The sequence below is a fragment of the Hyla sarda genome, chromosome 4, assembly GCF_029499605.1.
Source record: "Hyla sarda isolate aHylSar1 chromosome 4, aHylSar1.hap1, whole genome shotgun sequence".
Taxonomy (NCBI): Eukaryota; Metazoa; Chordata; class Amphibia; order Anura; family Hylidae; genus Hyla; species Hyla sarda.
Genome location: NC_079192.1, coordinates 42,149,155 through 42,166,549, shown reverse-complemented (window position 1 = coordinate 42,166,549; position 17,395 = coordinate 42,149,155). Strand labels below are relative to the sequence as shown.

The 17,395-nt window shown below is 43.1% G+C and overlaps 1 protein-coding gene across 4 annotated transcripts in view; it reads right to left on the bottom strand.

Moving 5' to 3' along the window:
• The window catches only part of OLFM2 (olfactomedin 2), a 372,622-nt gene that overhangs the window by 87,706 nt on the left and 267,521 nt on the right, over positions 1 to 17,395 (bottom strand). For all 4 annotated transcript variants that reach the window (XM_056570655.1, XM_056570658.1, XM_056570657.1 and 1 more), the window contains exon 3: positions 17,022 to 17,174. In XM_056570655.1, the coding sequence (XP_056426630.1) occupies positions 17,022 to 17,174 (153 nt within the window). The remainder of the gene's footprint in view (positions 1 to 17,021; positions 17,175 to 17,395) is intronic.

The window sequence follows — 17,395 nt, the reverse complement described above, 5'->3', positions numbered from 1 at the left end:
GGGGAGAAAATTCCTAAATTTATTGCAGGATAATTTTATCGGCCAGTTTGTGGAGGACCCAACAAGAAGTGATGCCTTGTTGGATCTGATCATTTCCAACAACGCAGAGTTGGTTGGTAATGTAACTGTTAGGGAAAACCTTGGTAATAGCGACCACAATATAGTTACTTTTGACTTAAAATGTAGAAAACAAAGACAGACGGGGAAAGCAAAAACATATAACTTTAAAAAGGCAAACTTCCCTGGGCTGAGGGCTGCACTACAGGACATAGACTGGGGGGAGGTGTTCTAAAATACTGATACAGAAGGTAAATGGGACATCTTTAACCCCTTAAGGACCAGGCCATTTTATACCTTAAGGACCGGAGCGTTTTTTGCAATTCTGACCACTGTCACTTTAAACATTAATAACTCTGGAATGCTTTTAGTTATCATTCTGATTCCGAGATTGTTTTTTCGTGACATATTCTACTTTAACTTAGTGGTAAAATTTTATGGTAACTTGCATCCTTTATTGGTGAAAAATCCCAAAATTTGATGAAAAAAATGAAAATTTTGCATTTTTCTAACTTTGAAGCTCTCTGCTTGTAAGGAAAATGGATATTCAAAATATATTTTTTTTGGGTTCACATATACAATATGTCTACTTTATGTTTGCATCATAAAATTTATGAGTTTTTACTTTTGGAAGACACCATAGGGCTTCAAAGTTCAGTAGCAATTTTGAAATTTTTCACTAAATTTTCAAACTCACTATTTTTCAGGGACCAGTTCAGTTTTGAAGTGGATTTGAAGTGTCTTCATATTAGAAATACCCCATAAAAGACCCCATTATAAAAACTACACCCCCTAAAGTATTCAAAAAAACATTCAGTAAGTGTATTAACCCTTTAGGTGTTTCACAGGAATAGCAGCAAAGTGAAGGAGAAAATTCAAAATCTTAATTTTTTACACTCGCATGTTCTTGTAGACCCAATTTTTGAATTTTTGTAAGGGGTAAAAAGGAGAAAATTTTTACTTGTATTTGAAACCCAATTTCTCTAGAGTAAGCACATACCTCATATGTCTATGTTAATTGTTCGGCAGGCGCAGTAGAGGGCTCAGAAGGGAAGGAGCGACAAATGGTTTTTGGGGGGCATGCCGCATTTAGGAAGCCCCTATGGTGCCAGGACAGCAAAAAAAAAACACATGGCATACCATTTTGGAAACAAGACCCCTCAGGGAACGTAACAAGGGGTAAAGTGAACCTTAATACCCCACAGGTGATTCACGACTTTTGCATATGTAAAAAAAATATATATTTTTTTTACCTAAAATGCTTGGTTTCCCAAAAATTTAACATTTTTAAAAAGGGTAATAGCAGAAAATACCCCCCAAAATTTGAAGCCCAATTTCTCCCGATACAGAAAACACCTCGCATGGGGGTGAAAAGTGCTCTGCTGGCGCACTACAGGTCTCAAAAGAGAAGGAGTCACATTTGGCTTTTTGAAAGCAAATTTTGCTCTGGGGGCATGCCGCATTTAGGAAGCCCCTATGGGGCCAGAACAGCAAAAAAAAACACATGGCATACCATTTTGGAAACTAGACCCCTCGGGGAACGTAACAAGGGGTAATTTGAACCTTAATACCCTACAGGTGTTTCACGACTTTTGCATATGCAAAAAAATATATATTTTTTTTACCTAAAATGCTTGGTTTCCCAAAATTTTTACAATTTTAAAAAGGGTTATAGCAGAAAATACCCCCCAAAATTTGAAGCCCAATTTCTCCCGATTCAGAAAACACCCCATATGGATGTGAAAAGTGCTCTGCTGGCGCACTACAGGTCTCAGAAGAGAAGGAGTCACATTTGGCTTTTTGAAAGCGAATTTTGCTCTGGGGGCATGCCGCATTTAGGAAGCCCCTATGGTGCCAGGACAGCAAAAAAAAAACACATGGCATACCATTTTGGAAACTAGACCCCTCGGGGAACGTAACAAGGGGTAATTTGAACCTTAATACCCTACAGGTGTTTCACGACTTTTGCATATGCAAAAAAATATATATTTTTTTTACCTAAAATGCTTGGTTTCCCAAAATTTTTACAATTTTAAAAAGGGTTATAGCAGAAAATACCCCCCAAAATTTGAAGCCCAATTTCTCCCGATTCAGAAAACACCCCATATGGGTGTGAAAAGTGCTCTGCTGGCGCACTACAGGTCTCAGAAGAGAAGGAGTCACATTTGGCTTTTTGAAAGCGAATTTTGCTCTGGGGGCATGCCGCATTTAGGAAGCCCCTATGGTGCCAGGACAGCAAAAAAAAAACACATGGCATACCATTTTGGAAACTAGACCCCTCGGGGAACGTAACAAGGGGTAATTTGAACCTTAATACCCTACAGGTGTTTCACGACTTTTGCATATGTAAAAAAATATATATTTTTTTTACCTAAAATGCTTGTTTTCCCAAAAATTTTACATTTTTTAAAAGGGTAATAGCAGAAAATACCCCCCAAAATTTGAAGCCCAATTTCTCCCGAGTACGGCGATACCCCATATGTGGCCCTAAACTGTTGCCTTGAAATACGACAGCGCTCCAAAGTGAGAGCGCCATGCGCATTTGAGGCCTAAATTAGGGACTTGCATAGGGGTGGACATAGGGGTATTCTACGCCAGTGATTCCCAAACAGGGTGCCTCCAGCTGTTGTAAAACTCCCAGCATGCCTGGACAGTCAACGGCTATCTGGCAATACTGGGAGTAGTTGTTTTGCAACAGCTGGAAGCTCCGTTTTGGAAACAGTGGCATACCAGACGTTTTTCATTTTTATTGGGGAGGGGAGGGGGTCTGTGTAGGGGTATGTGTATATGTAGTGTTTTTTACTTTTTATTTTATTTTGTGTTAGTGTAGTGTAGTGTTTTTAGGGTACAGTCACACTGGCGGGGGTTCACAGTAGTTTCTCGCTGGCAGTTTGAGCTACGGCAGAAAATTTGACGCAGCTCACACTTGCAGCCGGATACTTCCTGTAATCCTCCGCCCATGTGAGTGTACCCTGTACGTTCACATTGGGGGGGGGGGGGGGGGAAATCCAGCTGTTGCAAAACTACAACTCCCTGCATGTACGGTCTATCAGTGCATGCTGGGAGTTGTAGTTTTGCAACCGCTGGAGGCTCCGTTTTGGAAACAGTGGCGTACCAGACGTTTTTCATTTTTATTGGGGGAGGGGGGCTGTGTAGGGGTATGTGTATATGTAGTGTTTTTTACTTTTTATTTTATTGTGTGTTAGTGTAGTGTAGTGTTTTTAGGGTACAGTCGCACGGGCAGGGGTTCACAGTAGTTTCTCGCTGGCAGTTTGAGCTGCGGCAGAAATTTTGCCGCACCTCAAACTTGCAGCCGGATACTTACTGTAATCCTCCGCCCATGTGAGTGTACCCTGTACGTTCACATGGGGGGGGGGGGGGGAACATCCAGCTGTTGCAAAACTACAACTCCCTGCATGTACGGTCTATCAGTGCATGCTGGGAGTTGTAGTTTTGCAACAGCTGGAGGCACACTGGTTGTGAAACACCGAGTTTGGTAACAAACTCAGTGTTTTTCAACCAGTGTGCCTTCAGCTGTTGCAAAAGCTACAACCCCCAGCATGTACGGACAGCGGAAGGGCATGCTGGGTGTTGTAGTTATGCAACAGCTGGAGGCATACTACTTTGGCTGGGGATGCTGGGGATTGTAGTTATGCAACAGCTGGAGACACACTGGTTTGCTACTTAACTCAGTGTGCCTTCAGCTGTTGCAAAACTACAACTCTCAGCAGTCACCGACAGCCAACGGGCATGCTGGGAGTTGTAGTTATGCAACCACCAGATGCACCACTACAAGTCCCAGCATGCACTTTAGCTGATTGTGCAAGCTGGGAGTTGTAGTTACACAACAGCTGAAGGTACACTTTTCCATAGAAAGAATGTGCCTCCAGCTGTTGCAAAACTACAAGTCCCAGCATGCCCATCGGGGTCCCCAGCACCCGGGGTGCACGTCCCGCACCCGCTCACGTCCTCCGGAAGAGGGGCGGAGCGGGTGCGGGAGTGACACCCGCAGCAGGCGCCCTGATTGGTCGGCCGGTAATCCGGCCGACGAATCAGGGCGATCGTGAGGTGGCACCAGTGCCACCTCACCCCTGCTGGCTATGGCTGTTCGGGGCCGTCTCTGACGGCCCCGATCAGCCAATAATTCCGGGTCACCGGGTCACTGGAGACCCGATTGACCCGGAATCCGCCGCAGATCGCTGGACTGAATTGTCCAGCGATCTGCGGCCATCGCCGACATGGGGGGTCATAATGACCCCCCTGGACGATATGCCCCGATGCCTGCTGAACGATTTCAGCAGGCATCGGGCACCGGCTCCGCTCCAGATGGTTACGGGGGGCCGGTAAAACACATGACGTTCTCATACGTCATGTGTCCTTAAGGACTCGGAAATGGAGACGTATGAGAACGTCATGTGTCCTTAAGGGGTTAAATCAACTCTAAATAACTATACAGCTAAATATATACCAAAGGGGGACAAATATAAACGATTAAAACTAAATCCTACATGGCTGACAAATGAGGTTAAAAGAGCAATAAACAACAAAAAAATAGCCTTCAAAAAATACAAATCTGATGGGTCAGCTATAAAATTTAAACAGTACAAAGAGCTTAATAAAATCTGTAAAAATGTAATAAAAACAGCAAAAATTCAAAACGAGAGACAGGTGGCCAAAGAAAGCAAAACTAATCCTAAATATTTTTTTTAGATATATAAATACAAAAAAACCAAGGACAGAGCATGTAGGACCCCTTAATAATGATAATGGGGAGGTTGTCACGGGCGATCAAGAGAAGGCGGAGCTACTGAATGGGTTCTTTAGTTCTGTATATACTATGGAAGAAGGAGCTGACATTGGCCAGGTCAGTGCTGGTAACACATCATGTACAGGTCAGTGCTGGTAACACATCATATAATGTATTGAACTGGCTTAATGTAGAGATGGTACAAGGTAAGTTAAGTAAAGTAAATGTAAGCAAATCTCCAGGGCCGGTTGGACTACACCCAAGAGTTCTTAAAGAGGTAAGTTCAGTAATATCTGTACCCTTGTTCATGATATTTAGAGATTCTCTGGTGTCTGGTATTGTGCCAAGGGACTGGCGCAAGGCTAATGTGGTACCAATCTTCAAGAAGGGCTCTAGGTCTTCGCCAGGCAATTATAGACCGGTAAGTCTAACATGCATTGTGGGTAAATTGTTTGAAGGACTTATAAGGGATTACATACAGGAATACATAGGGGATAATAGTATTATATGTGATAGCCAGCATGGGTTTACTAAGGATAGAAGTTGTCAAACCAATCTAATTTGCTTTTATGAAGAGGTGAGTAGAAGCCTTGACAGAGGAATGGCTGTGGATATAGTGTTTCTGGATTTTGCCAAAGCGTTTGATACTGTCCCTCACAGACGTCTGACAGGTAAGTTAAGGTCCTTGGGCTTGGAAACTTTAGTTTGTAACTGGATTGAACACTGGCTCATGGATCGTACCCAGAGAGTGGTGGTCAATGATTCGTACTCTGATTGGTCCCCGGTTATTAGTGGTGTACCCCAAGGTTCAGTACTGGGCCCGCTGCTGTTTAATTTATTTATCAATGATATACAGGATGGTATTAACAGCTCTGTTTCTATCTTTGCAGATGACACCAAGCTTTGTAGCACGGTACAGTCTATAGAGGATGTGCATAAGTTACAAGATGACTTGGATAGACTAAGTGTCTGGGCCTCCACTTGGCAAATGAGGTTCAATGTGGATAAATGTAAAGTTATGCATCTGGGTACTAATAACCTGCATGCATCGTATGTCTTAGGGGGGATTAAACTGGCAGAGTCACTGGTAGAGAAGGATCTGGGTGTACTTGTAGATCACAGACGACAGAATAGCATGCAATGTCAGGCTTCTGCTTCCAAAGCCGGCAGGATATTGTCATGTATCAAAAGAGGCATGGACACAAGGGACAGGGACATAATACTCCCCCTTTATAAAGCATTGGTACGGCCTCACCTGGAATATGCTGTTCAGTTTTGGTCACCTGTTCATAAAAGGGACACTGCGGAGTTGGAAAGGGTGCAGAGACGCGCGACTAAACTAATATGGGGCATGGAACATCTTAGCTATGAGGAGCGATTAAAGGAGTTAAAATTGTTTAGTCTTGAGAAGAGACGTTTAAGGGGGGATATGATAAACGTATATAAGTATATAAATGGCCCATACAAAAAATATGGAGAAAAACTGTTCCAGGTTAAACCCCCCCAAAGGACGAGGGGGCACTCCCTCCGTCTGGAGAAGAAAAGGTTTAGTCTAAAGGGGCGACACGCCTTCTTTACCGTGAGGACTGTGAATTTATGGAATGGTCTACCTCAGGAACTGGTCACAGCAGGAACAATTAACAGCTTTAAAACAGGGTTAGATACATTCCTGGAACAAAATAACATTAATGCTTATGCAGAATTATAAAACTACATCCCTTTCCCTTATCCCCTTACACCCTTCCCTTCAATCCCCTGGTTGGACTTGATGGACGTATGTCTTTTTTCAACCATACTAACTATGTAACTATGTAACTATCTCCAACCCTCCCAATGAATGGCGCTTGCCGTCTGCAGCACACGCTCCTCTCAGAAAGCCGGGTCCCTTCAGGAGATCACAGGGGGTCTGATCACTGGGACCACCCCCCCCCCCCACCACCATCTCCTGAATGGGACCCAGCTCTTTGAGAGGAGCACATGATGCAGACACCTATGTGGGATATAGGCTATCCCCTATCCTGTGGGGACAAGTGTCTGACCACTCTACCACATACATACATATATGTCTAAGTGTAAATAGAAGTGAGGAGGTGGCACCACTCTACAGATATGTGGGGGTTAAACAGCCATAGACTATGCGGCTGAAACAGCGTTGTGAGGATTAAGGTCTATAATGACTGGAGTCGTCTGTGGTGCTGGGATAAATGAAAGGATAGAGCCATCAGATGTGGGGTATACAGCAAATGATGAAGATATCCGCACTCACTGCAGGGTTAGCGACTCGGTGCTCCTGGTTGGAGGTACCGGTGGATCCCAACTGCTGACGATGCATAGCGTTCAGAGGCTATTACCGGCAATTTTGTGCACTTAGCGCTTCTTCCGGCCTCGAAGCAGAGGCCAGAAGAAGCGCTAAGTGTGCGAAATTGCTGGTAATAGCCGCTGAACGCTATACCTCGTCAGTCCCCGAGATCCACCAACACCTCCAACTAGGAGCACCGAGTCGCTAACCCTGTGGTGAGTGCGGATATCTTTATCATTTGCTGTATACCCCACATACATATATGTCTGACCATACATGGACATATACTGTATCTTTTTTTCACCTGTACCATGTAACATGCTTAGCCACCACTTTATTCAAAGGGGGACATGGGATTCTTGATATTGATGGCAGTGCAAGTGGTGGGACTTCGCTATCAGACCATGGACTCTGTGTACTGTCATCGGGCATGTTTGTTTCAGCAAAGTCACATTAAAGTTGGATGTTTTTAGCTCCATCTCGTGTGGGCTGTCTTCTATATCCTTTTCTATTGATGTATGTATGGACTCTATCAGTGTGGGCGTGCACCCCCGGAGTGTGGATACCTGTCTGTATATCTCATCTTCGGTGTTGTCATATCCTAAGTTCTTTTGGAAGCAATAGTGCCAGCCCTTGTCTTTCTCTCAGCCTAGTGTGTCCATTGTGAACATATCAAAACTTTGGGTCTTTAGTTTCCAAAGATAAAATCCACTCACAAATAAACTTATAAACCAATCCACCATTTCATAAGTATACCTTGTTTTTTAGTATTAGATACATTCCTGCCATAGTTCAATTATACCCTCAAAAATATAATCTTTTTTTCCGTTCCCTCTACTAGCTTGGAGCGTTATTGCACCAGACTAGAATGGCAGCTTTTAGATTTATTCTTATCCATCCTTAACCTTTTTTGACATAAAAAAAAACAATCTCAGATTTGTTTGTAGAAAATTACTTTTTAACCGGAAGGCAAACATATGGGAAATAATTAAAAAAAAGCCAAAATCAATAAGCAACAGGAACCTGGCAAATGTGAGTTCAGCGCGCCGGCAAGAGCTGAAAACCACTTTAGCTAGTTCAATAAGAATAAGTCTTTTTGTTATTTTTTTGTTTTTTTACAGCATATTTTCAGATATGTCCTGTACAACAGCAGCGATGTTATTGAATCTATGATCCCAGTAATTGTCTAGACACACCTGGAGCGTGTACGCGTTCCTCCCAAGCCTCAGTCAGTGGCTTTATTGTTTCAATGAGTCTGTACAGCGTAGTTTAAAGATTGAGTGCATTAAGCACCCAAATTGCATTGACCACCACTGTACCGAACAATCGTGGGCATCGACCTCTGTACATCTGAATTATTTATTAAAAAAGCATAGGAATTGTTTCATGTACTGGAGTGTTTGATGCAGTATTTTTTTATCAAAGCCAGAAGAGGATTCTGCCGGAAGGAGAAGCAAAGTTGTAATGGCTGCCAACATTATTGGTGGCACCCCAATGTCGGCTGGTGGCTCTCAAGAGCTGTCAGCTCACATCACTTCTGGTCGCCCACCAATGTGCTTTAACAATGATAGAGTAAAAATGTCACACCCTTCAGACAGACAGATTTGTTATTGAGCTTATTACTCTCCTAATTATGATGTTTTAACTCTTTCCTTTCCATAATGCACAGCTGAGAGGGAACACTGAGTATTTACTGAACCAGTTGCCAGAGATGTTTGTAACGTCACTTGCTTTATATTCCCAGGGCATTTGAGCTGTATGTATTGCCACTCTTGTCACATTCCCTTGATTGGTTGTGCGAGCTGTATGCATCACCACTCACTTCCCATTCTGGGGAGTTGGGTATGTTAGCTGCATGTATTGCCACTTACTTTACACTCCATGAGTTTGGATGTGTGAGCTGTATGTATTGCCGCTCACTTCACATTCCCTGGGTTGGATGTGTAAGCTGTATGCATCGCCACTTCCTTCACATTCCCTGGTTTGGATGTGTAAGGGCCCGTTCACACTACAGAATTATGGTGCCGCTGCTAACTCTCATTGAGATAAACAAAAGTCAGCAGCAATGGTGAAATTCCGGTGCATGGACGCACCAAAATTTCACAATTGCTGCTGACTTTCATTTATCTCAATGGGAGTTTGCAGCAACACCAAAATTCCGCAGTGTGAACGGGCCCTAAGCTGAATGCATCACCACTCACTTCACATTCCCAGCATTGGGTATATGAGCTGTATGCATTACCACTCACTTTCCATTCTCTGAGTTGGGTGTGTGAGCTTAATGCATCACCACTTACTTCACATTCCCAGGGTTAGGCATTTGATCTGTATGCATTCCGGCTCACTTCACATTCCCTGGGATGGGTATGTGTGCTGTATGCATCACCACTTACTTTACACTCCCAGGGTTCTGGTATGTGGGTCCTCTAACCTGTGTGTCTGATGACTCGGCCCGTATCGGGGAGCGGAGTCTAAGGTGCTGCTGGTCTTTACCAGAACGCTTAATCTCAGGCTAGGGGCACTTAAGATGCGGCAGGGAAGTGTGGGAGGTGCAGGGACTTATAATGTGGTGTCAGGTGCAAACATTAATTATGGGCGCACTGGCCCTTTAAATTTCAGAGCTCCGGCATGCGCACGCCCTAGGAGACGGGGACGCGCGCGCCGGCGCTGAGACACAGAGGCAGTGGAGCAAGGTGAGTGACGGGCTGGGATTCGCATGCGGGCGAGTCCCAGTGGGTATGTGTATATATATATATATATATATATATATATATATATATATATATATATAGATATATGTATATCTACGTCCAAGGGGGAAGACAGCACTAGTCCCTGCTCTTATGCCCGTGACCATCCGGATAACCAGTCCAGATACAGAACATCCAAGTGGTATAGGTCACAGCAAAAAGTATGAAGACTCCCAATTTCAAAAAAGGCTGTGGTCTTTATTTAGGTCATCAGCAGTGCAACGTTTCGGCTATAGTGTAGCCTTTGTCAAGCATATATGTATATATATATATACAGTGACCCCCCGACCTACGATGGCCCCGACATATGATGAAATCGACATACGATGGCCTCTCAGAGGCCATCGCATGTCGATGTCAGCATCGACATACGATGCTTTTTTATGTCGGGGCCATCGCATTAAGTGCTATCCGGCAGCGCCAAATGCTTAAGCTGCTGCAGGATAGCAGCTTAATGTTCCCCGTGTGGTGCGGTAAGTATTACTTACCCCTCCACGATGCTCCGGGGTGCCCTCGGGGTCCAGCGCTGGTCTTTCGGCGTCTTCTCGGCCCTCTCCGATAGCGTCAATACGCTGCTGCGCACGCCATCCAATAGGAATGGCGTACGCAGCGGCGTAATGACGTCACTACGCAGGCCCAGTAAGGCCTTGCGGAAGACAGAAGAGGACCGGAGAAGACAGCAGAGGACCGGAGAAGACAGCAGAGGACCGGAGAAGACAGCGGAGGACCGGAGAAGACAGCAGAGGACCGGAGAAGACAGAAGAGGACCGGAGAAGACAGAAGAGGACCGGAGAAGACAGCGAAAGACCGGAGAAGACAGCGGAGAGCCCAGCGGAGGCCCGGGATCACCATCGGGAGCGGCGGGGACAGGTGAGTACAGCTTCCTATACTTTACATTCCGTGGATCCCTCAAAATACGATGGATTCGACAAAGGATGGCTCGTTTGGAACGAATTACCATCGTATGTTGAGGGACCACTGTATATATATATAAAAAGTCACATACAAAAAAAAGTAGTACTAATAACATTTACAGATCTTGGCACAAAAAAATTATCCCTCATACAGCTGTGTAAATGGGAAAAAAATTAAGATATAGGGGTCAGAAGAGGGTGATTTTAAACATGCTAATTTTGTTACAAAAGTTTGACTTTTTTTTAAGGCAGTACAGTATTATCATATTGACCCACAGAATAGTCTTATCAGTGGCTCGGTCTTATCATGAAGTGCACTGTGTAAAAACAAACCCCCCCAAAAGTAAAAAAAAAATCAGGTTTTCTTTTCAATTTCCCACCACCAATATTTTTTTGCTTGGGCCATCTATTCCATGGTAAAATATGGGGTGTCAGTACAAGACTTATGAGAAAGAAAAATGAAAGCGAAAAAAGTAAGATTTCCTGTGTCCTCAATTCCAAATGAGGTGTATCCCTAATGGGTTAATAAGCCAGCTGGTCACTGAAGTGCATTTGCATAAAAATAATTTCATCACAAGTGATAAATTCACCTCGCCAACCTGTGCACCAGTAATCAAGCCACTGGAAGTGTACAAAAACGGCGATGCCAGAGAAAACTTTATAAATATAGCACAGAATGAATGATCATTTCATGCGGGAAATAAAAGCACAAAGCTCACGCAATTCTGCAGGAGCCAACCAGCTGATAAATACTCCCCATTGTGTTCAGGGGATTACATAATATTGTATAGTGGCACAGAATAAAATGGATCCCTATGCCATGGACTCTTTGTGCCAGAGACTTGCTGGGTGCAGGGACCGGTGGGAATTATCCAGCTTGTAGCACTGAAAGTTTATGTAATATAATTACCACAACCAAAGAGAAAGGCCATGGGATGCTATCCTGAAGGACAAGGCCATGGGATGCTATCCTGAAGGACAAGGCCATGGGATGCTATCCTGAAGGACAAGGCCATGGGATGCTATCCTGAAGGACAAGGCCATGGGATGCCATCCTGAAGCACAAGGCCATGGGATGCCATCCTGAAGGACAAGGCCATGGGATGCTATCCTGAAGGACAAGGCCATGGGATGCGATCCTGAAGGACAAGGCCATGGGATGCTATCCTGAAGGACAAGGCCATGGGATGCTATCCTGAAGGACAAGGCCATGGGATGCTATCCTGAAGGACAAGGCCATGGGATGCTATCCTGAAGGACAAGGCCACGGGATGCTATCCTGAAGGACAAGGCCATGGGATGCTATCCTGAAAGACAAGGCCATGGGATGCGATCCTGAAGGACAAGGCCACGGGATGCTATCCTGAAGGACAAGGCCATGGTATACGATCCTGAAGGACAAGGCCACGGGATGCTATCCTGAAGGACAAGGCCATGGGATGCTATCCTGAAGGACAAGGCCATGGGAAGCTATCCTGAAAGACAAGGCCATGGGATGCTATCCTGAAGGACAAGGCCATGGGATGCTATCCTGAAAGACAAGGCCATGGGATGCGATCCTGAAGGATAAGGAAATGGGATGCTATCCTGAAAGACAAGGCCATTGGATGCTATCCTGAAAGCAGCAGCCTTTCTGCTTTTGGCTCAGAACTAGTAATCTCATGATGGACAGTAAAACCACATCAATCCAGAATATGGACCACACGACCATTACTGTGTCACTCCATGGTAAAAATAGACCAAGAATGGGTCACACTACAGAGGGCAATAAATTCTGCTGCATCTCAGCTATGTCCTAGGACTATGCACGACCTTTATTTAATTAGAGGCAACAAATCCTGTAGCAGAATGGAATAGAGGAAATAGACTTGTGTAACAATCTTTAGTAACATGGACATGATGGGAAACCATTGTGTAAGCTCAGCAACGGAAAGGTCACAAGAAATGAACTGGAACAAATGGAAGTCACTTAGTGATTCTCCTCATCCAGGGATATCCAATGGACCAGAACCTTCTAGACTGATTCATGGGGAATTACGGTAATGTATTTGTATACCTGATCTATCTATCTATCTATCTATCTATCTATCTATCTATCTATCTATCTATCTATCTATCTATCTATCTATCTATCTATATATATATATATATATATATATATATATATCTGTCTATGTATCTCATATCTATCTATCTATCTATCTATCTTATATCTATCTATCTATCTACCTATCATCTCATATCTATCTATCTAGGAATTAAGGTGACCACAGCACACTGAGATATCCAGAAAAAAGTGGTTTATTCCATGACCAAAAAGTGCAAGTGCAACGTTTCGGTGTTCTCACAACACCATTCTCAAGCCATCTATCTCATATCTATCTATCTATCTATCTATATCATATCTATCTATTTCATATCTATCTATCACATTTCTATCTATCTCATATCTATCTATCTATCTATCTCATATCTATCTATCTCATATCTATCTATCTCATATCTATCTATCTTATATCTATCTATCTCATATCTATCTATCTATATATCTATCTACACCAAGAGAAACGAGGACCGCAGCACTCCAGAAGTATAGGTGAAAAAGATTTATTGACCTGACATCAAGGAACAACGTTTCAACTGCCCAATTGCAGTCTTTCTCAAGCTGCTCTTTTCTATTTTTCCTATCTATCTATCTATCTATCTATCTAAATCCAAAGAAGCAGCAGCACACAAGGTATACGGTGCAAAAAAAGTTTGTGGTTTATTGCATCAGTGCAGACAGAGCAACGTTTCTGCGACCTCTTTGTCGCCTTTCTCCGCTTGAGAAAGGCGTCGAAGAGGTTGCAGAAACGTTGCTCTGTCTGCACTGATGCAAGAAACCACAAACTTTGTTTTGCACCGTATACCTTGTGTGCTGCTGCTTCTTTGGATTTACTTATTGGGATCCCGAACCAAGGCTCCTATACAGCGTGCACCAGCTACGTGAAGTAATATATAGGTTGTGCTGCTCTCCTGGGATATTTTTATCTATCTATCTATCTATCTATCTATCTATCTCATATCTATCTATCTATCCATCTATCTATCTATCTATCTATCTATCTACCTACCTATCTATCTATCTCATATCTATCTATCTATCTATCCATTCTACATCTATTTTTCTTAAAAAATATATTTATATAGTCAATGGCAGCATAAACTGTACATATATAGTAACACAATATTAATAATTTGTATTGGAACTTCCTATCAACAACTAAGATTAACAACTAACAAAATAAATAACACAAAATATATACCGGTAAATATATATAAAAAATGTGAAATAAAGGAATGAACAAAAACAGAACAGAAAATAGTTAGAGGATGTTAATGTCAGAAATATTTTAAGGTCTCTACAATTTACCCTTTATGCCCATAAATCCTAGATTATTTCTGTGGAGACCACACTGGCAGTGTAGAAACATCTCTGGACACCTTTTTCTTGGTCAGGTTTGTACTGAATTGAATCACCCGTTTCATAGAAAAATAATAATAAATACACTGGAAAAAAAAGAAATTTGCGGGAAAGAGCGACAATAGTATGGACATGCTCCTTGACAGTTTTCCAGAGGAAATGTTGGGTCAATGCTTTCTTTATGATTGTCACACATAGTGAAGAACCCGATCAAAGCACATTGGCACCCATCAGCAACTCAGGGCCAGTGTGGGGTTTTACACTAATTCTGTAGGGCAGATGGAGGGGGCGTCCCACCCAGATATTGGGTACTTTGCAAACTCGGTGGAGAAAACATTCTATTCAGTGAATGTCTTTCATAGCATAGGGCTCGGTATCTAGTTACACTCCATGGGCCCCAACACTTTTACTGCTGAAATGAAAATACCCAATAACCGTGAAGTCAGACGCAGGTAAAATGAGCAAGTAGTTCCATCCCGTGTCCCCTGGTGTCAGCTGTGCATTAAGGATTCCGAGTACCTAAGCTGCCAGCTGCCTCCTTCCTCTAAATCATGAAATGCTGCCAGATACCGTCCTGCTGGAGCTGCACAAATTTAATAATCCTGAAAATTGATGAAGTATCTCAGTGGTGGCAGAACGCCTTGAGTGGAAGAAGGGACACCGTGAGGTCAGAGAGAAGTTCTGGAAATCCAGAAAAATAAATAAAAAAGTAATGTACAGTACAAATATCTAATCTATATTAGAGAAATCCTAACTTTATCTAATACTCTGATCCGAAAAGATCCAAAACCACCCAATGAAGTCCTGTTTGTGGTCAACAAGGCTGACAATCTAATTCTATGACTGTTTTATGAGTGTAAGCCATGTATGGTAGACCTTTTGTTTTCTACAGTAGAGGACAAGGCACTTGCCCTTCTGGGGGATCACCACAGATTTTGTAGGTCTTTAGAGGGTTCTTGACTTTTACTATTTTTTGGTATATGGGGAAGGCACGTCAGGAAATGGAATTTATATGGGTCTGAGAGTTGTTCATCTTGGGCCGGCCAAATGATCTCTCCCGATTCCCTCATAAATATAAAAAGACTGAGGAAAACAGGAATTTGTCACTTTGATGGAGAAAGAGGAATAAACCTACGCCAGGCAACTCTGAGAGCGTTTATCTCCTGGGTGAACCAAAGATCAGATGAATTGAAATCCAACTTGGCAGATCCTTCTTACCTGTGAGACCTGCTGTCAGAGACTATTAGATGGTAAGTTCATCCTACTGATATTGTCCGGGACAACCAACTTTTTTGACCACATTTCTACAGCCAAGGAAAAAGATCTTCCTATATCATGTATATTTCTTAAAGGGGTACTCCACACCTAGATATCTTAGCTCCTATTCAAAGGTTAGGGGATAAGATGTCTGATTGTGGGGGTCCCATGACCAGACATCTTATCCCCTATCCTTTGTCTAGGGGCGGAGTACCCCTTTAAGACTTTTTATTGTAAGTGTAAGTGTGGCCTCTTCCAAAAATGTAACTTGTCATCATACATGTGACACTGCTTCTCCAAAGATCCAGTGCTTTTTACTTTCTCACCTATGCTCCCCCCCCCCCTCATTTACCACCTATTGGCGTTTTTTTGTTTTGGTGCCCAATATGCTATTGAGGGCCCAGATCAGTGTCTCCCAACCAGTATGCCTAAATTTGCAAAGCTATATCTCCCAGCCGTCCTGAGAGATAAAGGCACACTTGTTTGGAAACACAGGCCAAGACTGTCAACTTGGTCAACTTGGTGGTCACCTCCGTACAGTGGTCAATGGAGAAAGTGCTCAAGTACATGCCTTGTTGACAACTCACAGACTGCAACAATGTCTATAGACTATAAAGTGGGGAAAAAACCTGTGGCTCTCTATGACAAGAACTAACCAATAGGGACCATCATGAGCATAGGCTAGACCTTCCTGAGCAATCTGGCAAGGAAACTAACAGCACAGATAGCTGGTGAATGGGGAGGACTGGAGAAAAAAGGAGCTCAAATTTGTGGAGTAGCAGCTCCACATGGATATTCATGCCTGATGTTTTTAGAAGAGCCCACATGTCCCCTTTAAAGGGGTACTCCGACCCTAGACATATTATCCCGTATTCAGAGGATAGGGGATAAGATGTCTGATTGCAAGGATCCCGCTGCTGCCGCATCCGGTGTTCGTTTAGAGTGTCAGGTGCAGCGCCGGAGGCTCGTGACGTCACGGCCCCTCAATGCAAGTCTATGGGATGGGGCGTGATGGCTGTCATGCCCTCTCTCATAGACTTTCATTGAGGGGCGTGACCATGACAACATGAGCCTCTGCCCAGCATCACCAGTCATCTGGCACAGAGTGAAGTTCACTGGATGCCTGGGGTGCTGCAGCCGAGATCGCGGGAGTCCCGCTGCTGGGGACCCCCGCGATCAAACAAGATGTCTAGGGGTGGAGTACCTCTTTAAGTCAAAGGTTTTCGCAAAAAGGAAACCACTTCATGTAGACCAGATTTTCTATGACAGATTTCCAGTTCACAAATTTACTATGCATACTGGCCAACTATTTGGAGAGGACCACCCCTCATTTTTTCAGTAAAATTTTGGGTGGTTGTCTCAAAAAGGTTTTGTTGTATTCATCAGTTTAGATTCTCACATTTTTAGAAATTATATAAAAGTCAAATGGAATTTTGATAGGATGAATGGGATCAATATTTCATTTGAATTGTTCCTGTCGCCACACGTAGCGTTTATATAAAACAATAACACAGTATATTACATTTCGTTGTACCTGAAAACTTTTAGCGTTGATACTTCTCTGGCTGTCTGTGGCCTTCAGCTTCGTATCCAGAACTTTCATTAAAGACTCTGTGTTTCGCAAATACTGAAGATCTCGAAATGTTCTCAGATCTAGGACTTCCATGGACTGTGAAATGTTCTGTACCTAGAATAAAGAGACATGAGATGACATTTGTAACTTAATTCTAGCGCATCAATGCATTATTTTCCATTATTTTTGTATGTATTGGGGGTCCTTCTAAACTTGAACACTCAACCCTCATTTCAAACCTTCTTCCAGATGGTTGTCCATATCTATAGATTATGTATTCGAGCATGGTTTTGAACTGAGTTTCATTATATCACAAAAAATCATATGAAAAAAAA